This window comes from Pelodiscus sinensis, chromosome 4, assembly GCF_052426305.1.
Source record: "Pelodiscus sinensis isolate ZL-2025 chromosome 4, ASM5242630v1, whole genome shotgun sequence".
Lineage (NCBI taxonomy): Eukaryota > Metazoa > Chordata > Testudines > Trionychidae > Pelodiscus > Pelodiscus sinensis.
The window spans coordinates 34,196,051-34,214,943 of NC_143055.1; the positions used below are offsets into that span (position 1 = coordinate 34,196,051).

Below are 18,893 nucleotides of genomic sequence, written 5' to 3' on the forward strand. Positions count from 1 at the left end.
TAACTGGGGATTTAAACATGGAACCTGCTTGACTTCTTGATTTTTTTTTTCCTCAGAAGAGACATTTCTTGACAAGCAGCTCTGCTATGGAATAGTAATGTTCATGTTTTGCAGCAGCAAAATATTGCTGTGCAAACATATCCACTAATGTGTTACAGAATTGTATTTCCTTTGCCATTATTAAAGAATTGCCCTTTTGATTTTTTCCCATTTACTTTGAAAACTTGGAAATGTATATAGCATTTCATTATCTGAGTATAAGATTACCAATTAATTTTTTTAAATAAGATAACTTTAAGAAGAGTTGGGTTCACAAATTATGGAAAGGAATACCACAAAATAGATTGGGTATGGTTAAAAATAAAGTGGCCACATGAATTCTCCTAATCCTGAGTAGAAATGGACAACAACCCTCAGACATTTCTGTTCCAATGGCATGGAATTTTTCCATAAAAAAAATAGCTAGAATAGACAAAGTCAAATTCTTGTTTCACTACTTCATGAATATTGCATGTTTTAGTAAGTGTTAATTTAATTTCTAAAACTTTAACCTATTATGAATAATTCTATACAGGAAGCTTCAAAAGGCACAATCCTAGCTTTATTAAAAGATGTATTCATAGTAATTTATATGTACTGACTCGGAAAAACAAAGAAATGTTTTCCCAAACTGAAGATCTGGACTCTTTAGCATCTCTTTCCCTCCCCCTGCTATTACCTGACAACATGGCAGTTATAGACAGGATCTCATTAGAACAGTTGTAGTCACAACTTGCAATAACCATTTTAGCCAGCTGTGGATCCAGTGGAAATTCAGCCATCATGGATCCCAATTCAGTCAGGTCTCCATCATCATTTAAAGCAGCTAAATAATTCAAAAGCTCTAGGGCCCTCATCAAAGTTTCAGGGGCTGAAAGAAAAAAAATTAGTTAAGCTGTCTTTAGTAAACTACGTGACAAACTATTATACATAATGTATTTTTTCTTTCTGTAGTGAACCAAAAATTCAGAACACAAGTTGTCATCAAATTCAGTTAGAGACCTAGCAACCAACGAATCACATAATAATCAAAAGTTTGATAGAGGATAATTCTATACACAATTCAAAGCCTTTTTTTAAATTAGTTAATTTACCCTATTAAAGATGGCAGAAACTTTATCATGATGCTCCAGTTCCAATTGTAACAACTTTTTTAAAATGTTACTACTAGAAAGGCTAAGCTTCATCTGTAATATTCTCTGTTTAACTTGGCACACCTGAAAATGTATTTTTGTTTATGACAGTTTTCATAAACTGCAAAGCTGTGTTAGAGGGTACAGTGTAACTATTACTTTACTAATTAAGAAAGTATAAATTTTAAGCAAAGTAAATTTATTACATATCCGTTTAACAATTGTCATTCTTTTGCAAAAATGGGGTTAAAAAAGTTTGCCATCTACACCAAAAAAAGAAACTAAATTTTTATTGTAAAGGACACAATCCGCAGTTGATTTTTATTTTTAAAAACACTTCTTCAGAATCCAGACACAAATATCATCACAATTAGTGGTATAGACACATCTTCTACCATTGTGCTGATACGTCTTTCTTTTAGTTTCATACAAAGTCAGTCAACAAGTGAACTGATAGACACTTGTTGAATACCAAGCTATTTTAGGACAGACTTTTAAAATAAAAAAAAATGTAGATGCCTGCAGTTTCAACAAATGTCTGCTGGTCCTACAAAAATGCTGTTCATGTCCTCCAGATGTAGGTACACACAGATAAAGGTCACGCTATTTACCACTATGAATATCTCCTGAATGGGAACAATGATTACAAGGATTTAAAAATAGTGTGATACATAATTTTTAAAAAGCAGATCTCAGACTAATATCTAAGTAGCAAGATGAACTGATTTTTTTAACATTTTTAAAGGTTTGCAAAAATTAAATGCACAACTGAGCTATTGCTTTCATTTTATGGTTCAATATGCCACTTTATAAGTGCTGGCCAATTTTATTTACATGGGATTGTTAATTGATGTGCAATCAGATTGTGTAATCAAGGTGTTAAGTAAAAAAAACTCATTAACTAAACTAATAGGTTTTCTAACACAGATGATTTGATTTTGCCTTATCCTCTCCAAGCAGGGGGCATGGTATGTTACTCCTTCCTGAAATAAAAAAAAGCAATCACACAAGCAATGACAGAAAGATGAGCTGTGCTTTATTTGTTTTGTTATTAGGTTTTTTTTCTTGGGAGAGAGGATAACAAAAGGTTCAGAGCACTAAAAATCAGGATAACCTGAGAAAGTTCATTATGGATGATCACAAAATAGTTAAAATAAAACTAGCAGATAGAATACTAATATCTAATGCAATGAATTACTTGCACAGTATCCACTGAAGATAAATTTTTCTGGAGTGACAGAAACTAAAATACTTATAAACGTACATCCATCCACAAGATACAATTTTAAACAAACTTGATAAAGAGTTCATACCTGGTGGGTCCATAAAATCAAAGTGAACCAAATCATCTATACCAAGCTTCTTCAGCTGTAAAACCACAGATCCCAAGTTGGATCTTAGAATTTCAGGGTAGGTATTGTCCTGTGGGGGGAGAAAAAAGCATGCTTGTATGTTTTCCACTTTGTCTTTAATTCTCCTTCCTCTCTATCAACCTTCAATTAGGAAAATGTCTAGTAAAACTGAGACAAGATTGGAGAGATATCATCTTTTATTTGAGTACCTTTTGTGGGTTATAGAGTGTACTTCGTTCCACTTTTGTTTTTGTAATGGATGGAGTTACTGGGGGGGGAGGCGGTTTTTTTTTTTTTTTTTTTAAGAACAGTTGTCTTGGATTTCTTACATGGTAAAGCAATTTTTGAGATTCTATATTCAACTAAACCTTACCTGCATTTCAGTTTTGTATGCCTTCTCTGTATAAAGCCTGAAGCACTTGCCTGGCCTAGTACGACCAGCACGGCCGGCTCTCTGCTGAGCAGATGCTTTACTGATCGCCGTCACCAAAAGAGATTCAACTCTAATACGAGGATTGTATACCTATTTGATAGTAAAGGACCAAGCAGGAAAAAGAGTGAACAACATTCACATATAGGTAAAAGAATGCTATGCACAAAATGAAAAGGTTTTAGTCTAAATTTTTGAATTCTTGTTTCTAACCAGAGGATTATGTGCATTAATGTCAGCCACATTCTCATTATAGGAAACAATTGGCTTGGTATTTAAGAAATGGTAACTTGCCAACTCATTTTTTAACATGTTTTCCAGGTAGGCTTCCCTGTCCAATTTTACTATATGTGTATGTGTATGTTTAAATTATAAGCTTCAGGAGGTAGCCGAGTTAGTCTGCACATGATAAACTTTTGTGTTCTTTTAAGTTTAAATTATAAGATTTTCATGACAGGACTAATGTCTCCAATTTGTTCTATATAGTGCTCAACATGCTGCAGAGTTCAAATAACTCAATTCAAAACAATAGATCCTCAATGCAATTAACGCTGAATAATTAAATACTGAGGGGTCAGGAAATCAAACAATTGTAAAACTCTGCTGATGACAAAGTATGACTATATTTTAAAATATAAAGAATCCATCACATAGTACAAAATGCAAACTGAAAATAAAAGAATTTTCCTTATGTGAGATATAAAGTAAGTCTGCAGACTACATGTATGTAACTACTGAACTATTTTTTTAAGCATCTAAAAAAAGAAGGCTCCGTGGTCTAAGTTGCTCTACCCATGAACTGATCCAATACATACACATTCCTCAACTCAACATCTTTAGACATGCACAAATATAACATTACACTACTTAATATGTTTTCTTTAGAGTTAGTTTTGTAGATCAAGACAAAAATACAAAAAATTACATTTTACACATTGGGTTCTATTATAAATCAGTATTCTGCTCTACAGTTTATTCCACACTGATTTCTAAGGCTATCAAGAAACTACATTTTCAAGTAGAAAGTAAAACTGAATTTGAGAAAGTATGGTTTACTGTCTAGGAGTAGGGATGTGAATGAGTAGTCAACTAGTCAATTAACCAACAAGCTTAGGCTTATCGGTTTAATCTAGCTGACTTCACACATTCCCCACTCCCCCCCCCCCCCCCCCGCGCTCTGTATCAGAGGCAGCAAAGGGGGTGGCAGCAGGAGCCAGTGCTGCCAGCTTAAAACCCAGTTCCTCCAGCAGATAGAGGGCCAGGGGAAGCTGCTGCTGGAGCAGCCTCTGTCCACAGCCAGTATCACCACTGCCGCAGACAGAGACTACTTTGCAGGACCAGCCCCTGTCCATGGGGGGCTCCAGGGAGTCTCTGCACCCTCCAGCAGCCTCTGTCCATGGGGAGCTCATAACCTCCGTGGGCTGGGGCCGCTGCCACCCCACACTGCTGCATATCAGAGGCAGCAGCACAGGGCGGCAGGCACCCAGTTTAAAAAACAGCTCCCCATGCAAACTGGCGCCCCTCGCAGATCATCTCCCATACTGCTGCCTCTGCTAGCTCCAGGAGTGGGTCTGGATTGCACTGGCAGCCAGTTCCAGCCCTGGGGACTATATAATAGTCAACTAACCACTAAGAATTCATGTGGTTAGTCAAATATTCAATTAACCAATAGCTAACATCCCTAGTCTAGAACACTGGACTAGGACTTGGAAGGCCTGGGTTCTGTTCCTGACTCAGTCTCTGTCCTGCAGGGTAACCATGGGGGAAGTTATTTTACCTCCTTGTTTCCCCATCTGTAAAACAGATCATTGTAAAGTGCTTTGAGATCTAATGATGAAAAAGCTAGGTAGTAGTATTAATAGTAGAAATATATCTTTCCTCCTTAATACTGAATTTGCTAACTTTTAATGATAAATTTTTCCACCTTAATGTTGCAACAAGAATTGTTTTGTGTGGAATTATTTTTAAGTTAGAAAGAAATGTCAGTGTATCTTAAAGGTTATGATCTACTTCTGTATGGGCTACTGTCTCCTGCATATATCCAGACATGGACAAAGCCACCTTTTTTTTTGCGCTTCTCACTTGCATGCAGCCCCTGATTTTTCTGGGGTTAGTGGCCCCCGATCCAAAAACAGTTCCCCACCCCTGAATGTAAGGCCACAAGCACAGTCCTATTGTGTACAAGTGAAAATCTTTGAACACAACTTAAAATTTGCCTTGTTTTTTAATACAGCTTCAATTTCAAAGTTTTTAAAATGGACAGATATCAAATCATCAATCCAGCCATTTTTAGTTATGCATGTATCTGACTGCACCAATAGGGTTTTGATTTTTTTTCTTAAAAAGTGGAAGTGTCAATAATGATGAGCTGACTTTGCTCAAACTTTCAAAAAATCTTTTCTGGAACTGTAACCAAGACAAGCCTTCTAGTCCAAGAATTTTCTAAAGTTACAAAAAAACTAAAAGGAGAGGATTGGAACAAGTTTGTAACGTAAGTTAGATGTCTTTAATTGCCCATCCTCCCTGAAATCAATATACAACAGCTATTTTCTTTTGACTGAGATGGATAGGACACCACATTTCACAATCTAGCGACGGCTCCTTCAAATGGCTGAGTTTTCTGTAAAAAGCAACAAAGCCAAGCTTTCCTAAGGTAGGTTAGTGTGTTACCACCAATGCACTTTCAGCCCCTGCAAACATGGACTCAGTTATTTGTCCACTTGATCAGCCCTCCTCTTTTACTCCTTTCTACAGAGACTGAACCTATGCTGCTGTTTCTTCACCCCAGACTTGTCCTGGGCACCAGTGCAAAAACACCACAACTACTACTGAGCCATATGGTTAAAAAAACATTGCGTATGAGCAGCAGAAACAAAATTCTGCATGATCAGTGACATTACATAACAAGGAAAGGAGGATTAGGAAAAAGAAAACAGAAGTCTGTTCCTGTTTTCTATTAATTAGGGAAAAGTAGAGATGTTCACAGCCAGAACGCCACAGGCTTAATCTTCCCCTAACAAGTTTCTGCCTCAAAAAAGAAGCAATTTAAGTTATGACATCAGATTTACCTTTTGCTTAGCAAATCCAGGATCGATCACAAACACAACACCATCTATTGTTAATGATGTTTCAGCAATATTAGTGGATACAACAACCTGTTGAGAAACAAAACATGAAAATGTGTAAGATACAGATATTACAGTAAATAAACCAACGAAACATGCAAGAGTATCTGCAGCCATGGACAGCAATAATTCAGTATCCGCATTTTGAAGTTTTTTACATCCCTCATGCAGATGAAAACCAGCAGAATATGGCAACACTGTGCATGAGCAACAGTAAACAAAATGTTTCATGGGTCACACATAGAACCCCAAAGGGCTTCACGTTGCCCACCACTGTTGTAAGGGGTGCCGCCAGTTTCTCACACCTTCAGCCCCTTGCAACGAAGAGCTGAGGTAATGGAAGGGCTAGGTTTGTTCTAAGTAGATGAAAAAATAAGCAGACACCCAGTAGCTTGAAGGGCAGATGGGTGAGCCTGTAAAGGGCTGGGTTAAGATTCCACTGATGAATGGGGTTTGCACCTGAAGGAAAGAGACCTTTCAAAAATCTGACCATGGTGTCATGAGCAAATGTCACGTGGCTCTGGATCAATAAATGAAAAGCAGAGACAGCTGCAAAATGCACCCTGATGGAAGAGCGGGCCCTGATATCTGAGACGCAACAGGAAATCTAAGATGAGCTGCAGAAAAAAACATGAGGGAGAAACCTCAGCCACTTGGCCAAGTAAGTCATCCTAGTCAAGGACTTCCTGCTTCCCAGGAGGAAATGTTGGACCTCCACCACACAGGTACGCTCTTCTAGATTTAGTCAGAGAGCATCCACACTGAGAGGTGAGGTTTGGGTACTGGAGTTGACTATAAGTTTGCAACAGCAGGTACAGTCAGAAATAAGGGGCCAAAGAGGGATTGCTGACAAGTTCATGAGCATGCCTACACAAAACTGGCATGGCCACACTGGGACAATAATGATCACCCGTGCCTTGTCCCTTTTGATGTTTATCAGGATACTCCCAAGAGAAGGCACAGAGGAAACATGTAAATCAGGCCTCCGGACCACAACAGGAAAAAAAGAGACTGCAGAGGGAGCTCTTGTTGAGACCTCACGGGGAGCAAATCTGATTGCATTTGCTGTTTTGCTTAGTAGTGAACAGGTCTACATGGGGACTCCCCCACCTCTGGAAGGCGATGCAGGCCACCTTCTGGGTGTAGTGATGAGAGATGTGAACGTATACCTGTGTACAGAGTTAACCAATGAGCTCAGGCTCACTGGTTAATAGGATGGTTACAAGCAGTCCTCCCACTCCCAACAGTGCTGGAGGGTACTGGTTTGTGCCATTTCAGTGGTTACATGTTTACATAAATAAACACATTTTAACATCCCTAATGGTGACATGTGGAGATATCAGATTTGTGCAATCCAGCAAAGGCACCAAAAGTCATGATGACAAAAGTCCCTGCTAATATGATCAGCTAGCATATTCCTGATGCCAGGGAAGTGACGAGCTTCCAAGTAGATATTGTGGCTGATAAAGAAGCCCCCGAGACAGAAAAGACTAATATGCTCCCCCTTGCCTGTAAATGAACAGCATTGAGGCTATGTTGTCCATGAGGGCTATGTCTGTAAAAGCATAGATTAATCGACTACCTGATAGGCTTATCAGGTAGTCAAGTCAACTACTCAAATCTATCCCCTTGCTGCCAATATAGCAGATGCAGCAAGAAATACTGAGGGGGGGAGACAGGAGCCAGTACTGCAGGAGCCAGCTTAAAAGCCGATTCCTCCCAGCACCATCTCCACGGTGCCACCTGCCTCCCCCTCCATGCTGCTGCTTCAGAGAGGAGGGGGGTCAGGAAGGCAGCTCCAGCAGCAGCACTTGTCCTTGGGGATCCCAGTGGGGAATTGAGATCCCTGCCAACAGGGGCTGCTGTCGCCAGCTGGGAAAGCAGCCCAGCTAAGTTCTGGCTCACACCAGGACCAAACCAAGCTGTAGCTCTGCAATTTAAAAGATAGTAGGAGACGGAGGACAGGCTGTCCGGCTCCTACTGCCTTTTAAATTGCAAAGCCATAGCCAGGTTTGGTCTTAGCGCGAACCTGGACTGAGCTGGCTGCCTTCCCCATCAACTAATGAAGCAGTCAATAATTCTATCGAGTACTCATCAGTAAAATAAGCTCACTTTAACATTCTTAGTAAGGACTCTCACCATATGGACAGTGAAGCAGGAAGAGCCCACGTGCCAGAGAGACCACCCTGAGAATCTTGCTGTTTATATATAGTATCTCCCCCTAAGATCCTATACACTGAATGCGGAGATATCAGATTTGTGCAATCCAGCGAAGGCACCAACATGATAGGCGTGACAAAGGGAACTCCCTCTAGAACTTTCTTGTGGTCTGTTCAGCATTGTAGTGAATTAAGTATTGCTGGGGAAACTGGCAATATTTTCTAGGTGACCTCTGGACTGGGAATAGGCTGACACTAGGAAAGTAATAGTACAGTCGACTAACCAATAAGCAAAAGCTTATCGGTTAATGCTACAGACTACACACATTCTACCCCCACACCTGGCCAGTAAATTTTTTAGCCTTCTGGCCAGAAGCCCGGCTCAGTCCTGGCTTGCACCGGATGCAGGACCTACCCTTGCCACAGCTCTGCATTTAAAGTGTATTAGGAGCCAGGCAAGCAGGCAGCCCAGCTCAGTTCCAGCTCATACTGGGTCTGGGAGCTCAGACCCCCCAGCCCCCCGAATAGGGGCTGCTGTCACCCTGCACTGCTGCCTCTGTATTAGCAGTGTTAAATACTGGTTAACTGAACAGTCGATTAACCTTAACTAGTAGGAATTCGTAGTTGACTATTCTATAGTCCCAGGACTCCTGGACCCGGCACAAGCTAGAACTGTACCAGGCTGCCTACCCACCTGGCTCCTAATACACTTTAAATGCAGAGCCACAGTGGGGATAAGTCCCCAACCTGGCACAAGCCAGGACTGAGCTGGGTTGCTGGCCAGCCTGCTAAAATATTTACTGTTAGGAGGGGAGAGAAGGGGGGCAACAAATGCATGTAGTCTATAGCATTAACCTATAAGCTTTTGCTTATTGGTTAATCAACAACACCAGGGGTTCCCAAACTTTTTGACACAAGGACCAGTAAATCCATTCACAAACTTTTGGAGGACCAGTAATGTTCATTTGCATATTTGCATATTCATTAAACAAATGATGAATATTCAAATAAGTTGTTTCTGGTCCTCCCAAAACCCCCAGTGCCAGCTTTAGCAAAGCTTTTGATATGGTTACCCACAATATTCTTGCCAGCAAGTTAAGGAATATGCATTGGATAAATGGACTGACTGTAAGACAGACAGAAAGCTGGTTAGAGCAGGGTTTCCCAAACTTTTTACTTTAGTTGGAACCCTTTTTTTCCCCCCAGTACTACTTTTTGCAGCCCAAAAATATAAACACATAAAAAACAAACTGAGAAAATATCAGACATGTAACATGTCTGGTATTTTCTCATTAGGTAAGCTGTATTATTACTAGATGTATCAGTTTGTAGTTTCGAACTGCCTAGCTGGTAAATGTGCTCAGGCTGCATGTGTCTACCAGCCAGACAGTTCACAACTACTTGGCGGGGGTGGAGGGGTGAACACAGAACCCCTGGGCCGGACTAACTCATCCTTTGTGCTTTGGGGGGGACGGGGACGGACGAGGGCAGTGCCCCAAGACCTACATATGGCCGGGTCAGTCCCACTCCCCACAGGCCAATTCACTCCTCCCCCGCTGCGCCTCTGGCCAGCCCCATTTCCACCAACCCCCTCCTGGGCAGCCAGTTCTCCCCCCAATCTCCCTTGGCCAGCCCTCTTTCCGGCAGCCGCTTCTCCCACCCCCTCCACATCCTCCCCGGCCAGCTCCCTGCCCCAAATCTCACACCCCCTTGCAGCCCTGCTTCCACCAGCTCCCCCAATCTCCCCAGCCTGCCCCGATTCCCCGATCCAGTGCTGCTTCCGGTGACCAGCTCTCCCCTCCTCCTAACCCCAGAATCCCCTGGCACCTGCAACTTCCCTTAGCCCTGCCCCCTCCTGGTGCCTCCCCCTTCCCTTACTGCCCCTGCCCCCTTTTTCCCTAATACCCACCCCCTCACCATTCTCTGCCCCATTCCCCTCCTGCCCCTCTGTGACCTCACACATGACTTACTCCATCCTGGCCTTCCTCATGCCCACCCCTTCTTTCAAGCCTTCTCCCAGCACTTCCTCTTTCAGCTCCCAATGCCCTTGCCCTCTCCTCTCCTCTCCCAGCATCACCCTGTCCCCCCTCCCACTGACACCTCCCCTCCTGCCCTTTCCCTCATTGTCTGCACTTGGCCCCCTGGCATTTGTCTCTCTCTCCTGCACCCTGTACCTTGGTGCCTTCCCCTCGCCCAGCTCAAGCCCCTTCTCCTTCCACCCCCGCCCAAGCCCGCCTCGCCGCCCAAGCCCATTCCCTACCTTCTGCCTTCCACATTGCAGGGCCGGAGGCCACGCTCAGGCCCCGGAGACCAAACCCGGAGCCAGCGTGGCCCCGCCACGTGCCTCTGAAGAGTTTTAAAATCCCGGGCCGTGACATCACGTCACGCCCAGGGGTCCTCCCCACCCACGTGCAATGCCGCACATGGGCAGCAGCAGACGGTGAGGAGGAGCTGCGCATTGCGAGGACGCTCTGGGGGCGGGGTGGGAGGACGTGCGGGGGGGGAGGGGGGCCCGGGCCTGCTCCAGGCAGAGCCGAGGGAGAGACCCAGCTCCACATATTGGTGGAGCAGGGCCCCCAGCTCTGTAACTCACCGGCACTTCCGGGTTCAGGGGCGCGGGGCCCGAATCAGCTTAAGGCCAGCCCTGCCGGCAGCCACCAGGAATGCTGACGCCCGGTATTTTTTTCCTGCAGCCCGGTAGCGGGCCGCGGCCCATAGTTTGGGAAACACTGAACTACACTATTAGATGCCTACTCCATACGACAGGCAACAGTGCAGGGCGACAGGCAGCTGGTCCACAAGAGGAGCTGGTTTTTCAACTGGCTTCCCTTAAGGAGCAGCTCCCACCTGGCACCCCATACCTCTGCCTGTGTGTCAGAGGCAAGAGTGTAGAGTGGCAGGGGGCTCCTCGGCAGTGGGGCCAGGAGGCACTGGCTGCTGGCCCTGCCCCCAGGGACTATAGAATAGTCAACTAACGGATAAGAACTCATGATGTTTATTAACTATTCAATTAACCGATCTTTAATATGCTTGGGGAGCTGCACGCAGAGCCTGGCATGACAGACCATGTATGTGCATACCATTGTGTGACCCAGCAGCCACAGGAACATCCTAGCCATCATCAGAGGAAGTATGGAAACCTCCACAATGAGGTACATCACGTCTTTAAATCTGTCTAGTAATAGGAATGCCCTTGCTTGGGTTGAATTGAGAATGCTGCAATAAATTCTGCTCCAACCTGGCTGCTTCCCATCCCCCAGGGGTTGCCACGACAGCTCCCAGACCTCCTTACCCCTCCCCGCCCCCCCCACGGGCTCCTCATTGGTACAAGGTAACCATTTAACCCGTTACTCCTTAACATCCCTAGTAAATAGTTCATAATTCTTAGTTCCCTTAGCGTAATAGTTTAGCATTAGTTCATAGTTTAGTCAATGTCCTGAACGAAACTCAGCCTAGGAAGGGGACATGCCCTGATTCCCAGGCTTTAAACCTTGTGAACTGTGCAAGCCTTCTGTGCCCGTCAGTGAATTTTACTTTCGATGGTCACGTTCTATTTACAGAGCAAAAGGACACAATTGTTCGGGCATAAGGACTCCCACACAACTTTATGTTCCCAGCCCTGCTTGTAAATTATTCCAACCGCAACACACTAAGGGTCAAGGCAGTCAGCCCCATCAGGAGCTGCTTCCTAAGAAAAACATGGGGCTCCTTTCAGAGGTGTCTATCCCATCAACTCCACTCCTCATCTAAGAAGCCTTCCCACCAGCACGCTGCAAATACCCACGTGGTCCCTGAGCAGCAGAAACAAGACTTTGTGCCTCCCTAGCCCACCTACTCCCCCTCCCCCTTTTAATCAGTTAAACTCAAATTAAATGGGATTTTACATCCTTACTATTTATGCTATAGCTCTTGCTCTGTGCAAATGAATTTTCTCAAGAACTGGCAGAAGCTGCAGAAGTTCCATAAACGGTTTACTGGTGGCGAGAAAGAACGAAGGGTGAGGGAATCCAGCAGCACCCATTATACTGTGCCAGGAGGGCACGACTTTAGAAGGTATCAAAGGTAGGTCTCCTATGGATACTGCTAAGGGAAAAACTTAAGGCATGGGTGCTTGAGGCAAACACATGTACCTAATATGGAATGGACATGAGCAAGCACTCAATTTCATTTCACTACAAATCATGCTAGTTTAAAAAAAAAAATTTAAGAGGTAATACTTGGCACTGATAAGTCTGCTATTTAGCAGTCAGAGAACAAGTAAAGGGGCAGTATTTCAGGCCAGCACCCAAGGCCTACAAAGATATTTACTCATTCTCCCTCGGGTTATATTACTGGATACAACAATTTAGTCTCCAGTTTGACTACAAGTTTAATAAACATTAGGCTCATTAACCAAGGAACAAGCCTTACAACTTTCAGATCTCAATTTAAAAAAAATATACCTGAATTTAACACATACTTCTGTAATATAGTGAGATTTCTTCTTTCTATAATGAAATGCTTAAATATATTAATAATAAATATGTCTACAAAATCTAATTTTAACTCAAATCCTTTATTAAAATTTTATTTGCTTTGCAACCACTAGGGATTTTTTGGCAAAAAAATTAAAAAGTACATAGGAGCCTAAATTCAGTATGAAAAACAATGCGTCACAGAATCACGTTGTGCTTTTAAGTTTTACCATTTTAAAAATTTGATTCTAATTTAAAGGATTTTAAACACATATTAATACAACACTTGCAAAAGTATAACAGGATGGCATCAAAGCAGCATTGGTTCTTTAAGGGGGACCATTTTCAGATGACTTTAGATAAACAAGTTATACTAGAAGACATGCAATATATAGTACAGATTTTGAAAAAATATCTTAATAAAAGTATGAAGGGTCGGTATGCTAGAGGACATGTCTAGGAGTGATTTAAAGCCTGATTACATAAGCAGAGTCAAACACCATCCATAACAGATTCACATACTGCAAATCTAGGTTTTCCTCTGAAGTTTATAGCCCTTATGGTTGCAATATATATTATATATATATATATAAGCCCTGCATACAGCCTGCAAGAGATGAAAGATAACCTCATTAATCTCATTGGCAGGACACTGAACATCTTCAAGGAGCTTAATGGTCTAAGCTGGGGTAGGAAACCTTGGGCCTGATGTGGCCCTCAGCTTGCCTGGATTCAGCTCTTGAGTCTCTGGGACCCTCCCCTTCACCACTGGAGAGCCCACGCTGGTGCTCGAGCCCCCTCTCCCCTGCTGCCTCTCCATGGAGCTGGAGCACACAAAATCTACCAGCTTGAGCTCTCCTACGCTCTGGTGCATGACGGGAATGTGAGGAGACATCTTTCTCCTTCTCAGTTAGGGGCCATGTCAATAAGGGTTTGGGGTTTTTTTGGGGGGGGGCGCTTCTCATTTGTGTGCAGCCCAACTGATTTTTCTGTGGGTCAGTGGAACCCAACCCAAAAAAGGTTCCTCACCGCTGTCTAGGTCCAGGCTTTCTAACTATGTTTTTAATACAGGGCTATACAAATCTGTGCCTAAGTTTGCAGAATTACAACTATGTACATACAGGATACCAGGACATCTTATGTGAATAGTCAAACAGAATAGGAGAAAAGAACGGTTACTTACCTGTAACTGTTATTCTTCGAGATGTGTTGCTCATGTCCATTCAAATCAGGTATGCGCACCGCGTCTCCGGAGCGTTTTCCCTAGTGGTACCCGTAGTGCCCGTAGGGCACCCCCTGGAGTGGCGCCACAATAGCAGAGCATAAGTACCCCTGCCAGGGCACCTCTTCCTCAGTTCCTTCTTGCCAGATGCTCCGACGAAGGGGATGTGGGGGGGGAATCAAATGGACATGAGCAACACGTCTCGAAGAACAACAGTTACAGGTAAGTAACCGTTCTTTTGTTCTTCGAGTGGCTGCTCATGTCCATTCGAATCAAGCTAACCCCACTTCACGGAGGAGGGGTCGGAGCACCCAGAAAGAGAAATCCACAAAAGTTGAACAACCCAAACATATTTATTCAAGTAACAGAACAAAGAATTGTGGGGGGAAAAAAAGTGCAATGTGGTACAGAAAAACAAACACATTTACAACATGGAGCTGAGGACCACAGAACCCAACCCTGCGTCCTCCTGGCCTGCTGTGTCAGCGCACACTGCACAGTAAAGGTATGCAGTGAGGATCACATGGCTGCCCTGCAGATTTCGGTAACTGGAAACTGCGCCCCAAAGGCTACAGAGGACGCCTGCGCCCTGGTGGAATGTGCTGTAACCCGGGATGGGACCTTCCTGGCAAAGACATACCACTCCCTGATACACCCCGCGACCCAATTGGGAGCCCTTTCATTCTGTCTGCGAAAGCAGCCAACAGTTGTGTGGACTTACGAAAGGGTTTCATTCTATCGACATAAAAGGCTAATGCCCGCCTAGCATCTAGAGAGTGGAGCACTTGCTCCATAGGGGAGGCATGGAGTTTTGGAAAGAAAACCAGGAGGTAAATTTCTTGGGACAGATGGAACAGTGACACCACCTTGGCGAGAAAAGCCGGGTGAGGGCGGAGCCTCACATTCTCCGAGAACACTAGGTAGGGCGGCTTTATAGTTAGTGCCCTCAGCTCGGAGACCCTGCGAGCCGACATAATGGCTACAATGAACGCAAACTTCATAGAGAGGTGCCTCAAAGAGCACATGGCCAGCGGCTCAAAGGGAGGGGGGCGACAAAAGTCTAGACAACACGAGGTTAAGGTCCCAAGTGGGGAGAGGCGGTCTAACCGAGGGGTACAACTTATCCAAACCCTTAAGGAACCTTTTGACCACAAGGTTAGAGAGCAGAGAGACTCCTGCTGATCCAACATGGAAGGCAGAGAGTGATGCCACATGGACTTTGATAGAAGAGGTAGAGAGCCCACCAGACCCGAGTTAAAAAAGGTAGGCCAGAATGGACAGGACAGGTGCACAGGACAGGCAGCCTCCCCCCCCCCCCCCCCTTCTGAGCGCCCAAAAAGAGAAGTGCCGCCACTTGGCTGCATAGGACCACCTGGTGGATGGCTTCCTGCTATCTAGGAGCACCATCTACACCTCCTGGGAACATTCGCTTTCTGGTTGCATCAGCCATGGATAAACCAGGCCGTCAGGTGGAGAGAGCTGAGATTCAGGTGAACCATGAGCCAAGGCTGGGTCAGGAGATCCCAAACTGGCGGGAGCATTATAGGCTCCTTGCTGAGCATATCCACCAGGATAGGGAACCAGAACTGCCTGGGCCACTGAGGGGCTATCAGGATGATCGTGGACCTAAAGGTCTTTACCCTTGTCAAAACCCTGGGCATCAGGGGAAACGGTGGGAATGCATGCCATAGAGGATGCCCGCTGGCCACGGCACGGTCATGGCATCTCCCCAGGAGCGGTCCCCCAGCCCCAACAGGGAGCAGTAACTATGGCACTTGGTGTTTTGTGCCAAGGCAAACAGGTCTACTAGGGGACAACCCCACCTGTGGAAGACCTGATGAAGGGCCGAATCCTTGAGGGACCATTTGTGGGCTCCGAAGGACCTGCTCAGAGCATCGGCCAGCAAATTTTTGCACCCCGGCAGGTATTCTGCCTGCAAAAATACATTGTGCACGCTATGCACAGGTCCTATAGCCACAAAGCCTCGCAACAGAGGGGAGGCAACCCGTCTCCCCCCTGCCTGTTGATGTAGAACACAGCTGCTGTGTTTTCCAGGTGCACCAGGACGGAGCGGCGTGACAGCTTTGTCAGGAAGGTCTTGCAAGCTCTCCTGACTGTCCTGAGCTTCCGGACATTTATATGTAGGGCCCGCTCTGCAGGGGACCACAAGCCCTGGGTCCTGTGACACCCCAGGTGAGCTCCCCAACCCAGGTCCAAAACGTCTGTGACTAGTGTCACCGAGGGGGGGATGTACAGTAAACGAAACCCCGCTGCACACCACAGGCTCCTGAGTCCACCATTATAAGGAAGCAATTACCGCTGGAAGCACTGGGAGAACAATGTCCCAGAGACCCCTGGACTGGTTGAACGCCTTTGCTAACCAGGCCTGCAGCGATCTGAGCCTCATTCGACCATGGCGTACTACGTAAGTGCATGCCGTCGTGTGTCCCAGCAGTCTCCGGCGGTCATAATGGGGAACCGGGTTAACTCGGAGACCAGCTTCAATATAGCCAGAAAGCTGTTCCTGGGGAGGAATGCTCTCGCCACCCTGGAGTCCAAGAAAGCCCCCGCGAATTCTAGGCGCTGAGAGGGAGTCAACGATGACTTTTCCTCATTCACCATGAGACCTAATCTTAAGAAGAGTCCTTGTAAGGGAAACATGAGCCACCACTTGTTCATAGGATCGACCATGAATTAGCCGGTCGTCTAGGTACAGAAAAATGTGTACCCTCTTTTTGCGGAGGAACGTCGCTATGACTGACATGCATTTTGAGAAGACCCTCAGTGCTGTTGAAAGTCCAAAGGGGAGCACCATAAACTGGAAGTGACAGTGGAACACTATAAAACGGGAGAAACCTCCTATGGCTGGGTCTTACTGCCACATGGAAGTAAGCATCCTTGAGATCGAGAGTTGTGTACCAGTCTCCTAACTAATACTGGGATAACAGAGGCTAGGGTTACCATTCTGAATTTGGATTTCACCACCGTCTTGTTGAGGTCTCTGAGGTCTAGAATGGGACGAACCCCGCCCTTGGGTTTTGGGACAATAAAACACCGGGAACTAAACCCTTTGCCCCTTAAGTGGGAAGGGACCCTCTCTACCACTCCCTTTTGGAGGAGTGCTAACACCTCCTAGCAGAGAATGCCTTCGTGAGAGGTGTCCCTAAAAAGGAATGGGGTGGGCAAGTTGGAAGGGGGCGAGCCCAGGAAAGGGATACTATAGCCATCCCTGACTAGTCTCAGAACCCAAGCGTCGGTGGTGATTTCTGCCCAGATGCGGGCAAGGTGGGATAACCTGGCCCCAAACAAGGGGTCGGGGGAGGGGGGGGGGAAATTGGTGTGCAACGCTCTAGAAAACCATCAAAACGGGTGCTTGGATTGTTGAGGGGGCCCTGTCCAACCCCATGGGGGATGTCCCCTCTAGGGTGGCAACAACGAGCTCTGGACGAAGACGGGGCCGCAGCCGCCCCCGCACCCCCACTGGGAGCACAAGGATGGCGTCTCCAGTAATCCCCACGGGGGACCTGGGACTGCATTCTCCCGTTGTCTGTAGGGAAGCTGACGTCACTAAGGAGCCGGTGTGTGGATCCCCAACGACGGAGAGTGGACCTCGTGTCCTTGAGTGTATAGAGCCTCGAGTCAGTATGCTCAGAGAACAAGACTTGACCATCAAAGGGCAGGTCCTGAATAGTAGCCTGGACATCAGGAGGTATTCCAGACACCTACAGCCAGGCACCACGGTGCATAACTACACCGGACAGCATAGTGTGAGCTGCAGAGTTAACAGCGTCCAGGGAAGCCTGAAGAGCCGTGCGGGGGATAGTTCTGTCCTCTGTGGTCATAGCCCCAAACTCTCGACGTGCCTCAGCGGGGAGTTTATCTTTGAACTTATCCATCGCCTGCCATGTGTTATAGGCATATCGACTCAGCATTGCCTGCTGGTTAGCAATGCAGAGTTGCACCCCACCGGTGGCATACACTTTACGCCCCATTAAACAGAGGCGTTTGGGCTCCCTAGCCTTCAAGAATGGCCACCGGCTGCGGAAGCCTCTCCTTCTGGGCCGTGGTTTGGACAACCAAGGACCCCGGGACAGGCTGGGAATATAGGTGCTCGTGCCCTGACTGCGGGACATAATAGCGCCTCTTGATTCCCTTTAAGGTAGGGGTTAAGGAAGCTGGGGTCTGCCACAGGGCGTTAGTGATCTTAGCCACAGTATTGTTGAATGGCAAAGCCAAACGGGCGGGCGCATCGTCAGACAGGATGTCTATCATCGGACCCGTGTCCTCTACTACTGGCTCCACTGGGACACCCAGGTTGAAGGCCAGATGCTGGAGCAAATCCTGATGCGACCAAGCATCCATGGTCGGCATCGCCAGTGCAGGATCCACTAAGACGTCATCAGGAGACAATGACAACGACTCCTGAATCGGCACCGAATCCAGCGTAGGGCCCGATTGAAGGGCCAGCAGGACAGGCACCACCGTGTGCGGAAGTGGCTCTGGCACCGATGCATCTCTAAAGCATCTATGGTAGCAGTCCTCTGGGGCAAGGGAGGGGGTCGCGATAGCGACGCCAATGGGGGCGCTCGGTGCCCGGAGACACTGGACACCACAGACGGGGGGCACAGGCCCTTGCCACGGACGGTATGCCCTTGGCATCCGAAAAGGCCAGCGTGGCTGAGGCGGCCAAGTCTGTTGCACGTGCGAACGATCATGCCGGTGCCGGAAACGGGATCTATGCTGTGACTAAGCCCTCGGGGACCCCGATCTGAAAGAGCCCACATCTGAATCTGAAGAGTAATCAGACTCGGGCCAGGGTGGCGCCGATGACGAGTACCCCATCGGCGTCCGAGGGGGCAAACCTGGCCATGGATTCTGGCTTGCCCGCGTGCGTGCGGTGAGATCGTACTGGTGCCAGTACCAGAAAGACAGGCTTCGGGCTCGACTGTGGCGCCGACAAAATGCACGTGGACTGCAGT

The 18,893-nt window shown here is 46.3% G+C and overlaps 1 protein-coding gene across 2 annotated transcripts in view; it reads right to left on the reverse strand.

Moving 5' to 3' along the window:
* DHX15 (DEAH-box helicase 15) overlaps positions 1-18,893 on the reverse strand; it is a 76,988-nt gene that overhangs the window by 15,782 nt on the left and 42,313 nt on the right. For both annotated transcript variants that reach the window (XM_075930637.2, XM_075930636.2), the window contains exons 7-10: positions 6,023-6,109; positions 2,898-3,047; positions 2,486-2,594; positions 719-910 (exon numbers count right to left, since the gene is read on the reverse strand). In XM_075930637.2, coding sequence (XP_075786752.1) covers positions 719-910; positions 2,486-2,594; positions 2,898-3,047; positions 6,023-6,109 — 538 coding nt within the window. The remainder of the gene's footprint in view (positions 1-718; positions 911-2,485; positions 2,595-2,897; positions 3,048-6,022; positions 6,110-18,893) is intronic.